General features: G+C 32.2%; 1 protein-coding gene across 7 annotated transcripts in view; it reads right to left on the bottom strand.

Annotated features, from left to right (window-relative positions):
- Positions 1-10,642: 10,642 nt before the first annotated feature.
- Positions 10,643-18,567, bottom strand: part of LOC105228617 (homeobox protein cut) — a 206,428-nt gene continuing 198,503 nt past the window's right edge. For all 7 annotated transcript variants that reach the window (XM_019991152.3, XM_019991149.3, XM_029551242.2 and 4 more), the window contains exons 7-8: positions 14,974-15,382; positions 10,643-14,886 (exon numbers count right to left, since the gene is read on the bottom strand). In XM_019991152.3, coding sequence (XP_019846711.2) covers positions 11,769-14,886; positions 14,974-15,382 — 3,527 coding nt within the window. In that variant the 3' untranslated portion in view covers positions 10,643-11,768. The remainder of the gene's footprint in view (positions 14,887-14,973; positions 15,383-18,567) is intronic.

Below are 18,567 nucleotides of genomic sequence, written 5' to 3' on the forward strand. Positions count from 1 at the left end.
TAATTGATTATTTTGATTTATGGTTTATTTTTTTTTTCTGTTCTCAATTTCTTGTGTTTAAATATATATTTTGTATTTATATTTTTCTTTTTTTTGTTAATTTTATTATGTATATATTTATACAATATTTAAGGAGTATCTAGTCTACAATATGTCGATTTTTTATATTTTGAAAGTTTATCTACTCAATAATATGTCTGACAACAGGAATTTTTTTAAATTCAAACAGTATTTTCGTAGATATACATACCATACATACATATGTATGTAGGTATTTGCTGACCCGGCATCCGAACTGAGCCGGGATCAATTAAAAGCATTACCAAGCTTTAAACGAGTTTTTTTCGAAGATGTTTTTTTTTAAAACGATATCCACGATTTCTCAGATACTACTGGATCGTTTTCCCCAAAAACAACTCTCCAAACTCTCTAAATCTTATTTCTTTGCCTGGATCTGTTCATATCTCCAAAATTACATTAATTCTAAACAGTAAAATAAGGTCGTAAGAATTGATTTTCTTCAGGGAGTCCCTCTTTTCGTGAACACGTGTTTTCCAACTTTTGCCGTTAGAACCAGACATTGAAACATTATTCCAGATTAATATATGTACATATATATGTTTTGGTTTCAGATTGCTGGCAAGATTGAAATTATGACCATGGCAATTTTTTAAGATCCCCACTTCTTGCGCAGCGAAGAAGAAAGTGTCTTCACTTAAAGCGAGTATACACAAGAAACAGATGCAGAGGAAACGCATTAACAGAAATGAGCGATTTTCATGCTGCAAAGAAAAGAACTCAAGCACGCCATCGAAAAGAGCAAAACATGAGAAGAGTTTCGAAACGACATAAACATGAATCTATGAACCGACCGACCCTACAAGGGTCTATATGAAAAAGATAAGTGGCAGGGCACCACGCCCAAATGGAATGCACTTAAAAATGGATAAAATTTTTATTGTGTATTTTCTACACATGAAAACAAGAACCGATGAAACTACACAGACTGAACCGCCCCAAGGAATACCGCTCTTTACCATCCAAGAAATGTAGCCAACAGAGATACTAAAGGCACAACAGACGAAAAACCGCCCAAACGTACTACTAGAGTTGTTTTAATACCTACTCAAAGCCAGTTTATTCTCAGAAATTTGGGAAAAGACAACAACTAGGTTTTAATTAATTAAAGAGGAAAGCGACAACCCATCGGCATACTGGCCTTATGCATGCTGGAAAGCTTCCAGAAAAACTCCTGAAAAACAACGGAAAAGAAGGGGCAACTACTAATACAGAGGTTTATCACATAGACAATACGGTTTTCAGACCTTCCCGATCAACTTTGGAGGCAATGAGAATGTCATGAGTAGTGTGGAAGAAGCGCACAGAAAATGCAACAAACTCAGACAAGTTTTTCTACGGAATGTGCGGAATGCTTTCAACAGCGTTCAAAAGGAATCTTTGGTCGAGGAATTAAAAGAAAATTTCTAAATACCCATATATCTCAGCCTAATAGTGAAGAGCTATTTGGAAGAAGGGATGTTGCTATATATAAATATGAAAGACTAGAACACTTAAAGGTCACGACAGGAGCTTCGCTGGGATCAATCTTTTGCCCAGATCGCTGGAACGTCAGCTAGAAGGCATATTCAGCTTGGAAATACCCGACGATACATACCTAGTCGGCTACACAGACGACATCGCTGCGATAATCACAGTGCGAGATACTGAATTTGTGCGCAGGAAGTTAAACAAAGAAGCATATTTCGACTACAACAACAACAGATACAGACAACAAGAACTCAAAAGGTTGTCAATTACCTTAATGTAAGACGTCTAAAATAACTTACCAATTTTGCACGCTGATAGCGAACATCGGAAGACCGACATAGCATGAATGGAAGCTCCGAATGTCTTGCTTTACGGATCAGATTTATGGGCTGACTGCTTGAGGAAAAACAACCGATGTAAAGCCCTAGACAAAATAGTAGCGCACATCTGCTCTGAAGGTGGTATCGGCATTCCGCACAGTTTCCGACAAAGCTGTAACGGCAATAAGCTGAAGCACGCCTACCGGCTTGCAAGCATTTATACCTGGACGTTGAAAGAACAAGGAATAAATGCCACTACCACAGTAGAGGAAATAAAGATATCATATCTTGGAAGGATGGCAAACTCGTTGGAGGCAATGACGTCATGGTAGACGGACGGCCGGGCTAATCAAAATATGAACCGATGGTTGGTTCTGCAGGAAAGATGGCGAGGTGGATTTAAGCACTATACAAATACTACATGAAATAAGAAAACCCGAAGAGGCGTCATGTCTATACAACGACGCAATCGAGGACGACGCAGAACACAGGTTTTTCCAACGCATACGCTGACAAACAGTGCGAAATAGCCTGGACACTGTGGTCGGCCACCTAATTGTGGACAACATTGTAACTGTAATGCTTCAAAACGTGGAAAACTGGAAGAACATAAAGCTACATAGAAAACGTTCTACGGTAAAAAATCGGCACCTGGACGCAGATAACGACATACAAGTCTTAAGATGAAGAATATAAAGGACCATGCGAAAGCGGTTCCTTAAAGGAGAGTTTTTTTTGTGACTTGCACATACCATACATACCGGCACATATGTATGTATGTACATATCATTGATGTGATGACGCAATGCAGAAGATATAATTTTATAGTTTTAGCAATTATTTAGACCAGAATTGTTGTTAGTATTTTTATATACTAGGTACAATGTAAAATAATAAAAAAAGTATTTATTTTTTAAATATTATTTTGAATAATTTATTTATGCTCAATTTTGTAAATGTAAGTTATACTCTCTATATTATTTTAATTACTTTTGCTTTTATTTTTGTTTTAATTATTTTATTTTATTTTTAATTATTATTTTTTTTTAATTATTTAAATTTTTTATTTTTATTTTTTTATGATTTTTATTTTTATTTTTTTAATTATTTTAATTTTTTTTAATTATTTTAATTTTTTTTAATTATTTATATTTTTTAATTATTTATATTTTTTAATTATTTTAAGTTTTTTAATTATTTTTATTTGTTTTTACATTTTTTTTAAATTGTTTAATGTTTTTTATTATTTTTATATTTTTCAAATTATTTAAATTTTTTACTTAATTTTTTTTTCTATTATTTTTATTTTTATTTTTTTAATTATTTTTAATTATTTTTATTTTTATAAATTATTTTTATATTTTTCAATTTAATTTTTTTCTATTATTTTTATTTTTTTAATTATTTTTATTTTTTTATTTTTTATTTTTTAATTATTTTTATTTGTTTTTACATTTTTTTTAAATTGTTTAATGTTTTTTTATTATTTTTATTTTTATATTTTTTTAATTACTTTTATTTTTTTAATTATTTTCATATTTTTCAATTCAATTTTTTTCTATTATTTTTATTTTTATTTTTATTTTTTTTTAATTATTTTAATTATTTTAAATTATTTTTATTTTTTTAATTATTTTTTTTTTTAATTATTTTTATATTTTTCAATTTATATTTTTTCTATTATTTTTATTTTTTTAATTTTTATTTTTTTAATTATTTTTAATTATTTTTATTTTTTTAAATTATTTTTATATTTTTCAATTTAATTTTTTTCTATTATTTTTATTTTTTTAATTATTTTTATTTTTTTAATTATTTTTATTTTATTTTTATTTTTATATTTCTTTGTTGCTGTTATTTTGTATATTTTTGGGTTTTAACATTGTTTTTAGATGCCTTGTTGTATTTTTATTTTTAGTTAAGTTTTTTGGTTTTAAAAATACAATTTTTTAGAGGTTAGATTTATCATCTCAATCATTATCTTAAGGCCGGTGTCGAGCAGAGGCTGATATAAAAAAGTGGAAAATAAATATTATATTTCTTCATTTGATTTTCATTACAGCTGTGTTTGTATATGTAAGTATATACATGAATAAATATTTATCATTTATTGTAATAATACTTATATTTAAGTATGCCTAAACAAGCGAGAATAAAGTTCCTCTCAAGTTGATTATTATATACAAATTTAACGGTAAGTTATACATACGCTTTTTGGACAATTTTTTGTGCATATATAGAGACATATGTCTGTAATGGCAATCAAAATAAAATAATATACTTAGTTCATTTATTTTAAATGTATATTTTTATAGTTTCACAAAGCAAACTGTGTAAACAAAGTTGTCAATCTCTCAAAGCAACTATCATTCAAATTTATTTGTCAAAGCGGTTGTCACTACTGCAGTCTGCTAAAACAGTTCTTGTGTTGAAACGGCTCTCCCAATGTCAAAACAGCTTTCACTGTTAAAACATAAAAGCAATAGAGGTCTGTGTGTAAAATAACTGTCACTTTTTAAAAACAACTGTCAATGTGTCTATACGGCTGTTGCTGTGAGGTAAGAGTTTAGTGTGACATAAATAGAAAGAAAACGTCAAAACTTTAACATGGAATATAACATTTATGTTAAACTATTTACTCAGGAGTGTTGTGGAATCTGTTAGTTGCCGGAAACAGAATTGAAATCGATCAAAAAAGTAGTAGGTGTCATAGTAACAAAATCAGCATCAACAAAATTTATGATGAAAGAAATGAGGCACGCGAAATCGCTCTTTATTTTTGTTTATAACTAATTATTATCATTATACGTAATTGTGTTTCACGAGACATCCGAAAATGTGATAAATATATATCCGGAGGATAAAATCGAATTGTTTTAAAGAAGTTTTGCGATTTCACTATTGCTTTCTTCTTTAAAATTGCGGTCATAAGCCACTTTTTTTTACGCAAAAAATTTTGTTTCCTTGCTTTTTTGTATTTAAGAAGCAAACTGAGTTTTTTTTTTATTATTTTTTTTTAATTGTTTTTTTTTTTTTTTATTTTTTTTTTTAATTTTTTAAAATTATTTTTTTTTTAATTTTTTAAAATTATTTTTTTTTTAATTTTTTAAAATTATTTTTTTTTTTAATTTTTTAAAATTATTTTTATTTTTTCATATTTACTTTTTGCTTATATTTTGTATATTTTTGGTGTTTTTAATATTGCTTTTAGATACCGCAAACTACTCTCACTGTCCACCAAGTTATCTGTTAAATTGTTTAAAAAATTAATTTTTAAGACTTCTTAAACTTCACTTCTTCAATGCACCTGCACGCTGCGCAAAATATCTGCAAAATATATGTTTAAGTATCAGCTGAGTATCTGCAAAAAAACATCAGGATTGCAATATTGCCGCAGTTATTTGCTTGCTCCAATATCCCCTATATAACACCATTGAAAATCAGAATTGGTTAGCAATTCCGATAACTATTCGAGTCTGTCTTGGATTCCACAACACCTCTGACTATCTAGAAAATAACTACAAAACAAACTTTTGATGTAACCGAAAAAAAAGAGTAAATTCTAACAGTTTGAGAGCACGAGTGCCATATTTGGTTACGGTATCGGCATTATCTCAAGTTCTATACAACCGATTTACTTGAAATTTTGTGTGAACTTTTTTATATAATCCTTTATCCCATATCTTTATATAATCCTTAATCCTTTGTTTTCAATATTTAAAAAAAATTCAGCAATTAAAAAAAAGCGTAAAAAATTATTTTTATTTGCAGGTAGTCGCCATTTTTCAAAAAAAAAATTTTCGTGTTCTCTGAGGTAGGGACTATAACAGCATCCTTACTGATTAAGAATTTCTTTTGATTTTTTTTTCAGACCACCAGGAGAGTCAGGATCAATGCCACCAGGATGCGCCATTTTTTTACACCTGTCTCTCCCCCCTCTAATTATTTTAATTTTTAATATTTTTTGAAATTTTTTTTTTTTCTGTATTCTTAAGATATCAATAAAAACACCATAAAAAAAGTGGATGGTAAAAATATTTTTGGTTTTTTTAAATAAAATTCAAAAAACTGCCCAAAATTTAATTTCTATAGTAGAATACCCCCTTAACAGTTACAAATTAGTAAACATTGACAGTTAAAAGCTGAAAGAGCGAGAGTCTCATATTATCGCTCAAAAGTATAGTTATCTTAGCTTTTGTTTGTAGTTTCTATTCTTAAACTGTCAGGCTGTTCTTTTTTATTTAACAGAAATTAATTTGTAAACTTTGACAGTTAGCGCGTATAACCACATTTTTGCTAAAAAATTTTCTGCTTTACTTGTTTTGCATTCTCTCTTATAGAGAATATACCGTTGGCGCTGTCAGAATCAAACCAGCATAACACTGTCTCTACACACGCGTTTTTTGTGAAGTTATGTATATGTATGCTTGTGTGCCTGTAATGTCACGTACATTTTACAACTCTGTTCATTTAAGGTTAGGTAATCTTTTTTTTAACAATTTTGTAACAATTGCATAACATATTGTAGGGGAGGGACAACAGAAAACAGCAACAAAAGCAGGCATTCCTAGCGCAAATAGCATTTACTGCGCTTTTGTGGGGGTGTAAAGCAAAGCTGATTGTTTGTTGTGAAACGGACTGTGGGCGGAAATAAAAAGTTCGAATTTTAATTTTGGTTTATATAATATTTTGCATTTTATTTATATATGTATGTATGTAATAATAATCATAATGATAATAGTAATAATAATAATTTAAAATGTAGGAGGAAGATTTTAAAAACATTTTGTTTTATTTTCACTTATAAACTAAGCACTAAAACACTACAAATTACAATACAATAATTACTATTAATCACTAAAAGTGCAATATCACTTAACACCCTATTTATGTGTATTTATTTTATATATATATATATATGTATATGCACATATTATATACTTTCACAAATTACGCAATGTATTACTAAGAAGTCGCTTAAAGTATATAAATTGAAATTATAAACAATATTTAAAGAAACTATTTTTATATATGTATGTGTACTATTTGCATAAACAATTAAATATTAAATTTATTTTTAATCTAGATTAAAGCAAATTATTTAATAATATTAGCTAGGCATTGCCAGCATACATTTTTTCACTATTGAGAAGTAACCGGTTATAAAATGAATGGGAAAACTTAACGGTTGCATTTGTTTTTTTTTTTTTTGTTTTTAAGAGTTTTATTTGTTTACTCGTAATTGTATGTATTTGATATACTTAAGATTTATTTTGTTTATTTATAATTATATATATATTTATTTCAGTTACTTATGCTTACAAACAAGAAACTATAAACTAATATCTAGCTTATGTGTCTTGAATTTTCAACTATTAATCATTTATTAATATATTTACAGTGCATTGTTGCCTTTTGTATATTATTATTGTATTTTCTCGCTTTTTTCAATTCGTTTATTTGTATTATTATCATATTATTGTGAAAAAAATGTAACTTTAATTTAATTTTAAGTGTTTATTTTAATTTTTACGTAGTAATACTAGCAAAAATTATTGATTTGTATTAAAGCAATCTTTGAATAAATTTTTTACAACTAATTAAAATTTTTTCGAAGAATTTTTTTCGTTTGATTTGCCTTTAATTTCGTGTACCGACGATATGCTTTTTAGTTACAGTTTGTTTGTGTGGTTTCAGAAAGAAAAAAGAAAAATAAAATAAAAAAAAAACAAAAAAAAAAGGAAAAAATGAAAAAAAAACTGAAAAAATAAAAACAAAAATAGAAACAAAAAAAAAAATTTGAAAAAAAATTAAAAAATATATTGGAAAAATATTTAAAATTTGAGAACTATACATGCTTTAATTTTAATAATTAAAAATTGAGTACTTTAAATATTAGTATTTTTTTATTATAATTAATTGTTCTACCTTGAGTTAATTAAAAAAAAAGAAATATGAAATGTTATAGTAAAGTAAAGAGACAGTAAATATGGAAAAAATAAAAGTAACAAACATACAAAAATTAAAAAAATTAAATATTTGTTTTTAGATTATTAATTTTTAAATTATAAATTTGTTATTTAAAAAACAAACATAATAAAATTAAGAAATTTAAGTATTTGCTTTTTTTATAATTAATTTTTATGTTTTGAGCTACTTTATACGTTTTAAACAATTAATGTTTTTTCAATAATTTATTTTCAAGTGATTTATTTATTTTAAATTATAATTTATTTAAAAAAAATCTATTGTACCAAAATTGAAATTAAAACAAGTTTTTTTGCGAAAATAAAAATTATTTTTTTTTAACATTTATAATATATATTTAAATATTTCCAATTAATTATTAAAAAAATTATATTAATAACTCAAAACAATTATTTCACAAAATTTATTTACCTAAAATTGAAATTAAATAATTTCTTTTTAAATGTTTATAATTTTGGAAAAATAATTTTTTATAAATATGATTTTTAATTATTATTTTTAATAATGTTTTTTATTTTAATTTTTTTTTTAAGAATTGTATTGAACTATTCTAATTTTTTTAATAATTAATTAGAAAAATTATTTTTTTTTTATAAAATAGCAATCATTTATAAAAAATTATATTTTTAAATAATATTGGAAATTGCAACTTTTTAATAAAAAATTAATACTTTTTTATAATTTTGTAGTGTTATTTAATTTTTGTTTTGGCAAATAGTTATTTTTTTATAATAATGCTTTTAAATAAATATTTTTTAATAATGAATTTTATGGAAAAAAATTATTTTTTTAAAAGTGTTTAGGTTTTTTTAATTTAATATTTTCGCTGAGTTGTAGGTTTTAATTAGAAAAACATATTTATCAAATTAATTAATTTTTTTAATTTTTTTTTACTTTTTTTTTTAATTATTTCTTCTGCAAATATTTTATTAAATTTTTTAAATAATTTTTTTAAATCATTTATGTTGAAAAACAGTTTATTTAATAATAATACTTTTTAAATCCGCTTTTTAATTTAATAATTAACAAAATTTTGCGAAGTAGTTAATTTTTTATTAAAAAAAAAATCGTAATAAAAATAGTTTTATTCAAAAGAAATATTTCAAAATTAAATATTTTGTTGCAAAAACTTTTAACTGAAATTGTTTAATAATTTTTAATTGCAATAATGTTGGAAAATATAATAAAAAAACGAATTATTATAAATATTTTTTTTTAATAAAAAAATACAAATTTTTTATAAATAAGAATTTTTTTATAAATTTTTTTAATTGTTTTTATTATTTAAGAAAAATATATTATTTAATTAAAAAACAGTGGCAAGTATGCGCATTTCACGATTTACTTCTTTCCAAATTTTTTTTGCAAAGATTGCATTGTGCAGTGTAAAGAAATCTGGAAATCGCTTGCAGAAAGTGTCAATTACATACATATATACATATGCAAGTGTATGTTGTTAGAATAAATGTTCCTAATTCATCATGGCATTTTTTTATGTTGGATTTTTTATATTATTTATTTTTTTGTATATTATGTTTTTACTATTTCTTTTATTGTTTTATTATACTTAAATTTCTTGTTAAATTTTTTGATATTTATTTTTTTTTGTTTAATAAAAAAGTGTTATTATATTTCTTTAAATTTTTTTTTTATAAAATTTTTAATACTTTTTTTACGTACTATTTATTTATTTATAGTTTTTTATCATTAATATTGAATTTTTTAATTTTATTTTAATTATTTTTATATTTATTTTAATTATTTAATTTTTTAATGATTTTAATATTACTAGATTATTATTTTTAATTATTATTTTCTTTATTTTTAATTTATTAATATCTTTATTTTATATTATTTATTCATATTTATTTTTTATTTTGATTATTTCTTTAATATGTTTTATGCATTGTTATTACTTTTAATTTTTTATGTTATATGTTTATTTTTTATTAAATATAATTTATTATTTTTTCATTGTTTTACTCTAAGTTATATTATCAATTTTTTACTTCGTGTTATTTATATTAATAATTGATTTTTAAATTACAAAATTTGGTTTATTTTTACTTTAATGGTTTTTATAATTAGTTTTACATATTTATTATATTTTTATTTTTATGCATTTTTTAACATTGATTTGTTATTATTACTAATATTTAATTTATAATTTTTATGTTTATTACTACTAAAATTTTATTTATCATTTATTATTATTTTTTATTTTCTTAATTATTATTATTTTAATTTGTTTTAATTATATCTTTTAATGTTTTAAATTAATTTTTTTATTATTATTTTTTTAATATTTATTATTATTTATTTTGTATTTCAATTTTCTCCGTTCATTGTTCGCATATTATTATTTTTTAATTTTCAGTCATTATTTTATTATTATTTTTCATTTATTAATAATAATTTTTAATTTGTTTTCATTAAATTTTTTAGTGTTTTTATTAATTTTTTCTTATTATTTTTTAATTTTTTAATTATTCATTTATATTTTTTAATATTTTTTATTATTTTTTTTAACGTATCAATTGCTTTTTTTTAATTATTTATTTTTAATTATTTTTTATTTTTTTTATTTTAACTTTCTTTGTTAATTGTCTGCCTAATTCTTTGAAAGTGTGCAAAGTTTCTACTCAATTACGTATTTCATGCCTTAAGCCTAATTCCTCACAACTACTTACGCTATTTCAATTAATATTATTATTTTTGTTATTGTTACGTGTTTTTTATCTGCTACGCATCATTTATTTAATTTGATTTAATTTTTTTTCACATAATTTATTTATTGTTTTTTTTTTTGTTTAACTCGAATGCCTTTTAATGCCGCACAGATTATTTAATTAATAAATGTTTAGTATTTGTATATGTATGTATGCCTGTACCTGCTTTACTTGGCCAAATACCATTTGTTATTTTCTACTTTTATGCTATTTTATTTATATGTATGTCTATATGTACCATATATATATCATATATTATATATTTAGCGTTATTTCTCTTAGTTTTTCTTATGCTAGATGCTACACTGTAATGCCATTTTTGGTTTGCTATACTCCGCCGTTCGCTTAATACAAATACTTTTGTGGCGTTCAACAAATATCTATTTTGTTGTTTTATTTATTTTTTTTTTAATTTTTATTGAACATTACTCAGCCTAAATGTTAAATAATAATAATGTCGCAGGCTTTTCATGTTACTTAGCGCTATTTTTCGCGTGCAAGGTTTCTTCCCATTTCTTTTTGTTTTAATTTACTTTGATTTTACCGTTGAGATCAAAAAGATGCTTTCCAGAAAGCTTCCTTTACATTTGTAATCTCTTTATAATTGTATATAATTTTTGCTAAATTTCAATGCTTGATTTAATCTTTATTATATAGCTTTATATATATATATATATGTATGTATATATACTTTTTTATTAACTATTTACAGTTGCGGTGGCAGGGCGTTCACTACTACGGTATGCTATAATATTATTAACTATTTACACTTTAAACTAAGTATGTATGTATGAAGAGAAGTATGTGTTAAAAATGCGTTAAGCGAATAGGGTTTATAAACTAAGCAAACAAAAAAGAAAAGAAAAATATAATAAACAGAAAAACAACTACTAAATCTGCTTACAGTCTTTGACGGCAAAAGTTACACAAATAATATTCCAAAAAACAGCATTTAAATGCCGTTATTTCCACATAACGCTTCATTGTCTTTTGAGTTTGCAAATGAATAACGCATTTTCTAAGCAAAAATCTTTGAACAAACGAAATTACGTCCAATCGTTCAAGCTCTGCTGCGTGTGAACGCGCTTTACACCACAGATTGCACAGTTTCGAGTTACGCATGCGCGGCACACGTGCTTGTTTAGCTTTAAAACAAAACGCCGCCGTAAGCGCACAAGTTGTATTAATAATTCCACACGCTTGTGGTTGTTGGCGCTGTTGCGTTCGTTGTCGGCACGCCGAGCGCCGCGACTTCGTCTTCGTGACTGTGCCGCTGTAGGCGCACCATGCGCAACTTGTCTTCGCTGATTACTTTTAGCTTCTCTTCGCTTGTTGGCGCCGTTGTTGAGAGCGGCGTTGCCTCAGTGTCGCTGTCACAATCTTCTTGCTCCTGTTTTATGCGCACCTCTGGTTCCAGGAAACGCTGCTGCTCCACGTCGTTCTCGCTTACTTCGGTATGTTTGTGCGCTTCCGTATTGACATCGGCGTTTTCGTCAGCTTCACTGCGATTAAAATCGGACGGTTGCATAACGCAAACACCATTGATGATGCGTTCTTGTGCGGCTGTTGATTGTGGCATGCCAGCTGTTGTTGCCATTGTCGCGCCCGCAATGCCATTTGTATCGGTGCTTAGGCTTGGACCGGCGGGATTGACCCATTGTGGTGCAGCTGGTTTGCGTCGTGAACTGCGCATATTTGCATTCAGTCCACCCAGTAAGTAGCTGGCTGCGTTGGAGAGTGGCGTGCTGCGTGGCGTGCTGGAGCCGCCGTCTTTGTAATCGCCGCTGAGGGATTTGTCATCGGCAGCGCCATCAACACCGTCTAGCGACTCATTGTCGCTGAGATGACTCTCGTCGAGTTCGTCGTCATAGTCGACGCTGCGCTCACGTTTCAAAGAGCTCATCGAGAGATCAAGTCCACGCATTTGTTCTTTAAAAGCTTGATTGAGCGCGTGCAGGTCGGGCTCGCCGCCAGCACTGGCAGCTGCAGCGGCTGCGGCGGCAGCGGCGCCGGGCATGCCAGCTAAGCTGCGTCCGAGTAACGCTGCAGCGGCGAAGTAGGGTGGGTATGGTAGCGTTGGTGCGCCACTCAGTCCCATGCGTTCTTTGTGCAGTTCGAGTAGACGCTGCTGTAGCAGAATGCGGAATTGGACGGGATCGAAAGGCGTTGAATTGGTGTTCTCGCGACTGGGTATTGGATTGTCGGCACCGGGCTGATTGTGTGGCACCTGTTGCTTAAGACGCATGCGGTGATTGTGGAACCAATTCGTGATGGTGCGCGTAGCGAGACCGAGCTCATTGGCAAGAAATTCGATAGTGGCCACATTTGGATATGGATCGAGTTCGAAAGCTAAACGCAAAGCTTGCTTTTGCTCTTCGGAAAAGAGTACACGTTGCTTTTTATTCGGTGGTGCGCCGCTAACGGAAGAGCCCACCGAGCCGGGACCGGGCGAGCTGGTGTAAAAGTCGTTGGTGTCATTGCTGGATGTATCTGAACTGTTATCCTGTTGGTTGGGCCCGGTTGAACGGCGTCGTTTGCTAGCCTCACGTCTTTCGTTCTTAATCACCTGCAGGCGTTCAACATTATTAGCATCGGATAGCCACAATTGCATGCGTATGAACGGTTCACGCCCCTTAATGGAGAGCATGTGCCATGGCTTTGGTTTGCTGAGTAACTCTGAGACGGAGCCTTGCGATAGTCCAAGCACAGCTTCGCCAAAGATCTTTTGGCCAATATTGTTGGCGAGTAGAGCTTCTTTGATTTTCGTGGTTATCACTTGTGTATCAAGATCCTGAGTAAGCGCCGCCATTTCGTAAACGGTCGGCGACATATGTTGGTGCATGCTGCGCATTGCGTTCGCTTGATGCGGTGAATGTATTGGCATCATCATTGGTTTCTTATCGTTACCAGGTGTGCCCGGACCAGCAGCACTGCCAGCGGCACCGGTAGGTGGCAGACTAATGGCATGCTGTGGTGGCAGTCCGGGTGAAGTCAACAACATGCTTTGGTGGTGTGCCGCTTGTGCGGCGGCAGCGGCCTGTGCTGCTTGTACGGCAGCAGCTGCAGCATGCTGTTGTTGGCTTTGTGCTTGCTGCTGGTGTTGTTGCATTGCGGCAGACATGGCAGCGGCTTGCATTTGTTGCATGATATGCTGGGCTTGTGTTGGTTCCTGAAGTTTCAATTCGTTCATCATTTTTTGCATCGGTAGCGAAGCGCCAATCTTACTGGCCAGTCCTTGCGGTATCTGTGGTGTGCCGCTATAACTGCCGGTACGCATCAGCTTTTCTGGCGCAATCTTGTATTGGCTGGCAACTAATTTATGTACAGCATTTTCGTCTTCAAGAAACATTTTCATGCGTATGAAGGGTTCACGTCCCTTTTGTGTCAACATATGCCAAGGTTTGGGGCGTGCCAGTAAATCGGAGACAGAGCCCTGCGAGAGACCGAGTACTGATTCGCCAAAGAGACGCTGCGAGATGGAGTACTGTGAAAGGGCCTCTTTAACGCGTCGTACTATGTCCTCGGTATTGAGGTTATTGAACATATCGAATTGCTGTTGTGTGATTGGTGGCAAGACGGCTTTGGTGGGACGCTGCGGTGGTGTGTGGTGTGGTGGGACGGGTGGCTGTGTGATTAACGAGTTCGTGATAGATGCCATGCGCTGCAAGGGGCTTGCAGTGGCGGAGAAGTCGTCATTGGCTGTCATCGCGGGCGGCAAAATCGAATTGCTCAATGGACTGGGTGCAGTGGAGTTGCTAACGCCGTGCATGGAAACTGCCGCGCTGCTGGTTGTTGGCGGCACCGGTGTATGGCTACTGCCACTGCTTTCGAGCTTGCGCGTATGCAATGGCATACCGGCGCTAGAATGGCGATCCAAGCTGTCGCTGTTCGGCAAGTCTTTGGCATTGTTATTGCCACCGCCAATGTTATTACTACCCGGCATGGTGGCCGTATTGCTGTTGCTGTTACCGCACTGTGAATCCATAGAGTTGCTAGAGTGCTCGATGGCACGCTGTCCATTGATCTTTATAGCGTCTTTGGGATCCTTTGTCAGCGTTAGGTCCTGTGCGCCATTCAACACTTGCTGCTGTAATGCCATCAAGTTGGAGAAGTTGGGGAAGTTCGGCAAGCTACTAGCGGCGGCAGCAGCTGCAGCAGTCTGTTGCTGTTGTTGCTGTTGCAATTTGGCCATTTCACGCTCGTAAGTGAGGCGTAAATTCTCATCGGCTGCCATCATGTTGGGCAGACCACAACCGCTGGGCATGCCACCGGCAGCGCTGAAAAAAGGCGAAAGCAGAAGACTAAAAAAATTAATTGGTTTAGCTAAACATTGCTCTTACAACAGAAGGAGTGTTATTAGATTAATGAACTGTGCTGCAATTGCTTACCTGGGAAAGGCGGCTTCACGTGGCGTACGCATAAGAAACTCCTGATAGATGCGCGCCATTTTGTCGGGCGTTAACTCTTGCTCCTGACGCAAGCGATGCTGCTGCTGTTGTGCAGCAGCCACTGCAGCCGCCTCCTGCTCCTGCTTCAATTGGCTGTTGCTCTTATAGAATGGCGAGGTGCATAATGGATGCGGCGACTTGGAATCCTCATTGCTGTGCTGCGACTCGTCATGCGCCGAGCGCCGATGTTGCTCCTGTTGCAGCTGTCGCTGTTCGGCCTCTTTCAGTTGCTGTTGCAGTGAGCCCGGTGTGGAATTCTTGATCATGCTTGATGCTTCATTGAGTATGTGTGCAATGCGATCATCAGACATGGAGTCCTCGCGTCCACCATACGGTGGCAAACCAGAATCTGCAAGATCGATAAAACAAAGAGAAATTAAATATTTATACCGCGAGCGTGCGTACATAAGAAATCGACGCACTAGCGCGATCATAAACAGGCCATTAGTCGACATAAAACGCACAGCGCAATAAAACTAAACAAAAAGTCTTAAGGTAAATTTAACAAAAGGTTCAAGCAACCGCTAGTATATGACATATTGATAGGCGCTGCCAATGCTGACGACCCATGGATTTATTGGTCCATTATCCATAGCAACACTGCGCCGCCACAAGGCGCACGCAGGCAATAAAGCCGCGCTCTGGCGTCGAGCCGACTTGAACGCGTTTTTATGTGTGCCGCCTGCGTTTAAGGCGCCAAATGCGCGCCCGTTGCCGCACACCGGTCTGTGGGTCAGCGCATTTATTGTATTTATTGATAGGTTGCCGCGTCAAATCAAGTTTGCCAACATTGGCGGCAGTGCGCAGCAAATAGTTCCGTTCAATAGGTGACGCGCGCTGTAGTGCATTAAGATTTAGTGTTGGAATTAAGCCATAAAATGTCAATAACCCACCACTTTCGGTATAATTTATTTTCTTTCATCTGCACTCCTCTAAAATATTGATGCAAATTAAATATCATAAAAAGGCAATTTGCTGCTTCCTGCGATTGATAGTCCGGTGCGATAGATGTGCCTCCAGCTAGCTAATAAATGCGCAGGAATAATTTTTGCAATACTTATAGGCTTAACATATTTTTGCCGTTGATTCAGTAAGAAAAGTGAATTGTGAAAAATCATCGGGCTAACTTGCAATTATGGAGTTAGGCCAGTCTAGGATTTTTAATAAATTGAAAAAAAAAATCTAAAAAGTACACTTCAAGCACCTTTAAATATTATTAAAATTTTAAATTAAAAAAAAAAAACAATAAATGATTTACATTCAAATACGTGCTTCATAAAACCTGAAAGCAAAAAATTCGACTCCTTTTTCCTTACTCGTAGTATTTATAAATTATTGAAGTTAGGCAAATATTTTGAGCGCCTTAGGCTGTCTTAACAGCTTAAACTATAAATTTCTTATGGAAGACTTACTCACGGCGTTTATATATTATAATTTCATGCGGAAAGAAGAATTTCTGAAACAAGAGTGGAACTTAGCACCGCAAGTGCTGTCAGTCTGTTTCAGCTGGCTGACATGGTTTGTTCGATTCGCTACTAGATAATGCTTGGCGAAACGAAGACAGCCTATATTTGTTTCTTATTTTAGCTGGAGGCGTGCAGTGGGTATAGTAAATTATAGTAACGCATTGTAACGGCTTCAGCTGTCAAATTTATATTAGCGACAAGTTAGCGTTACGTCATGACCGTCACGAACTGTCAAAGCCTGATAATGATTGTATATATATGTATATATAAACTTTTGCTGTAAAATTGCAAAAATTCTAACTTAAATCAAATTTAATTTGCAATTCATTAAAATTAATTGCATTCCGCATGAATGCGCTCTTGTTATTTTTTGTCAAAACTCCAACCCGCCAAAGCTGGGTTTAAATAAATATGCTTCATGCTCAAATCGTTTTAAATGACCAATTAACGCAGCAAATCCACACATTGTACCATAGCAAGCACATGAAAGACCATGCATTTGTATGTGTATGAGAAAAAAAGTGCTGCAAATTTCGCGCTATTTTATTTAACATTTGCCGCCACCCAACTGATGCTCAAACTCGCACGCGTATTATCACGATTGAGCAACAATGCGCCACAGGTCAGCCACTCAACTGGCCAATTGGCGGTGTAAGCGCACAGTTTGCGACCTGCAACCGTTATTTTTCCAAATAATATCATCATCGAAAGAACGCGCAGTCAGGCGGCAATTGCATGTCGTCGATGTGCTCGAATAATATTTGAATTGCCTGCATAGCGCAGCAAGTGCAGCAGCAAAAATGTTTGTAGCGCGCATTGCTGGCGCTTTGTTGGCATGTTGCGACCAATGGTTGTGCTTAACGGTAAAAAAAAGAAAGCAGTAGAAGTCTACATCAAAGCATCAAAAGCGATCTATTGACGGCATTGATGAGCGCGCCAAGTTTGAGGTTGTAAAATAGCGATTTGTCGCTTGTTTTTGGCGTAGGTTTCATGGGGCGCAAGTGCAATTTGCAAACAAATGTGTTGCCAACAAGCAAACAATGCATTGCAAAAACAAGAATAAACGATTGAATAAGGGCCACCTGATATAAGAGGCTGGAAGCTTGACGAAATTATGAGTGATTGATCGCTTTTCTGAATTGAATAGGCACAATTCGTACGTTGGAATTGATGAACGTAAATGAGGAGTAAAATGAGCAGTTCGATGAGTAGTCGGAAGAATGACTCTATGAGTAGTTCTTTCAGGAGTGTAATGAGTGGCTTAATCAGCCAAAGCCACAATTTAATTAGTACTTCAGTGACACATACAATAAGCAGTTCAATGGGAGATATAATGACGATATCTATGAAGAGTTCTATGAGTAGTTTTTAGGTTCAGTGAAGAGGCGTCCAATAAATAGTTCAGTCAGGTCAGAAGTGAGTAGTTCTATGAGTAGTGCAATGAGTGGCTCAAGGAGCAGTCAAATCAAAAGCTCAATGAGTAGTTCAGCGAGGCATGCAATGAGTAGTTCTATGAGAAGAGAAAGGAGAGGCTCAATTAGGAGTCAAATCAAAAGCCCGATGAGTAGTTCAGTAAGGCATGCAATGACTGATTTTATGAGGAGTAAAATGATTAACTCAATGAGGAGTCAGGAGTAGGAGCTCCATGAAAAGTACACTGAGGAGTAAAGCAAGTAGTTTAATGAGTAGCTTAGTAAGGCATGCAATGAGTGATTTTTTAAGGAGTAAAATGATTAACTCAGTGAGAATTCAGATCAATAGTTCAGTGAGGAGTACAGTAAGCAATTCCGTAAGGCATATTATTAGTGGTTTAAAGAGTAGTTAGATGAGTAGAAGCTCCATGAAAAGTACAGTGAGGAGGAAAGCAAATAGTTCAATGAGTAGCTTAGTAAGGCATGCAATGAGTGATTCTATGAGTAGTGAAATGATTAGCTCAATGAAGAGTCAAATCAATAGTTCAATGAGTAGTTCAGTGAGAACTGTAAAGCGTAGTTTCCTAATAAAGACTATATTAACACGCCAATTTTAATAGCGAAGTGCTGCAAACAATTTCAAAATGTACCGAATT

The sequence above is a fragment of the Bactrocera dorsalis genome, chromosome 4 (genome assembly GCF_023373825.1).
Source record: "Bactrocera dorsalis isolate Fly_Bdor chromosome 4, ASM2337382v1, whole genome shotgun sequence".
NCBI classification, from domain to species: Eukaryota; Metazoa; Arthropoda; class Insecta; order Diptera; family Tephritidae; genus Bactrocera; species Bactrocera dorsalis.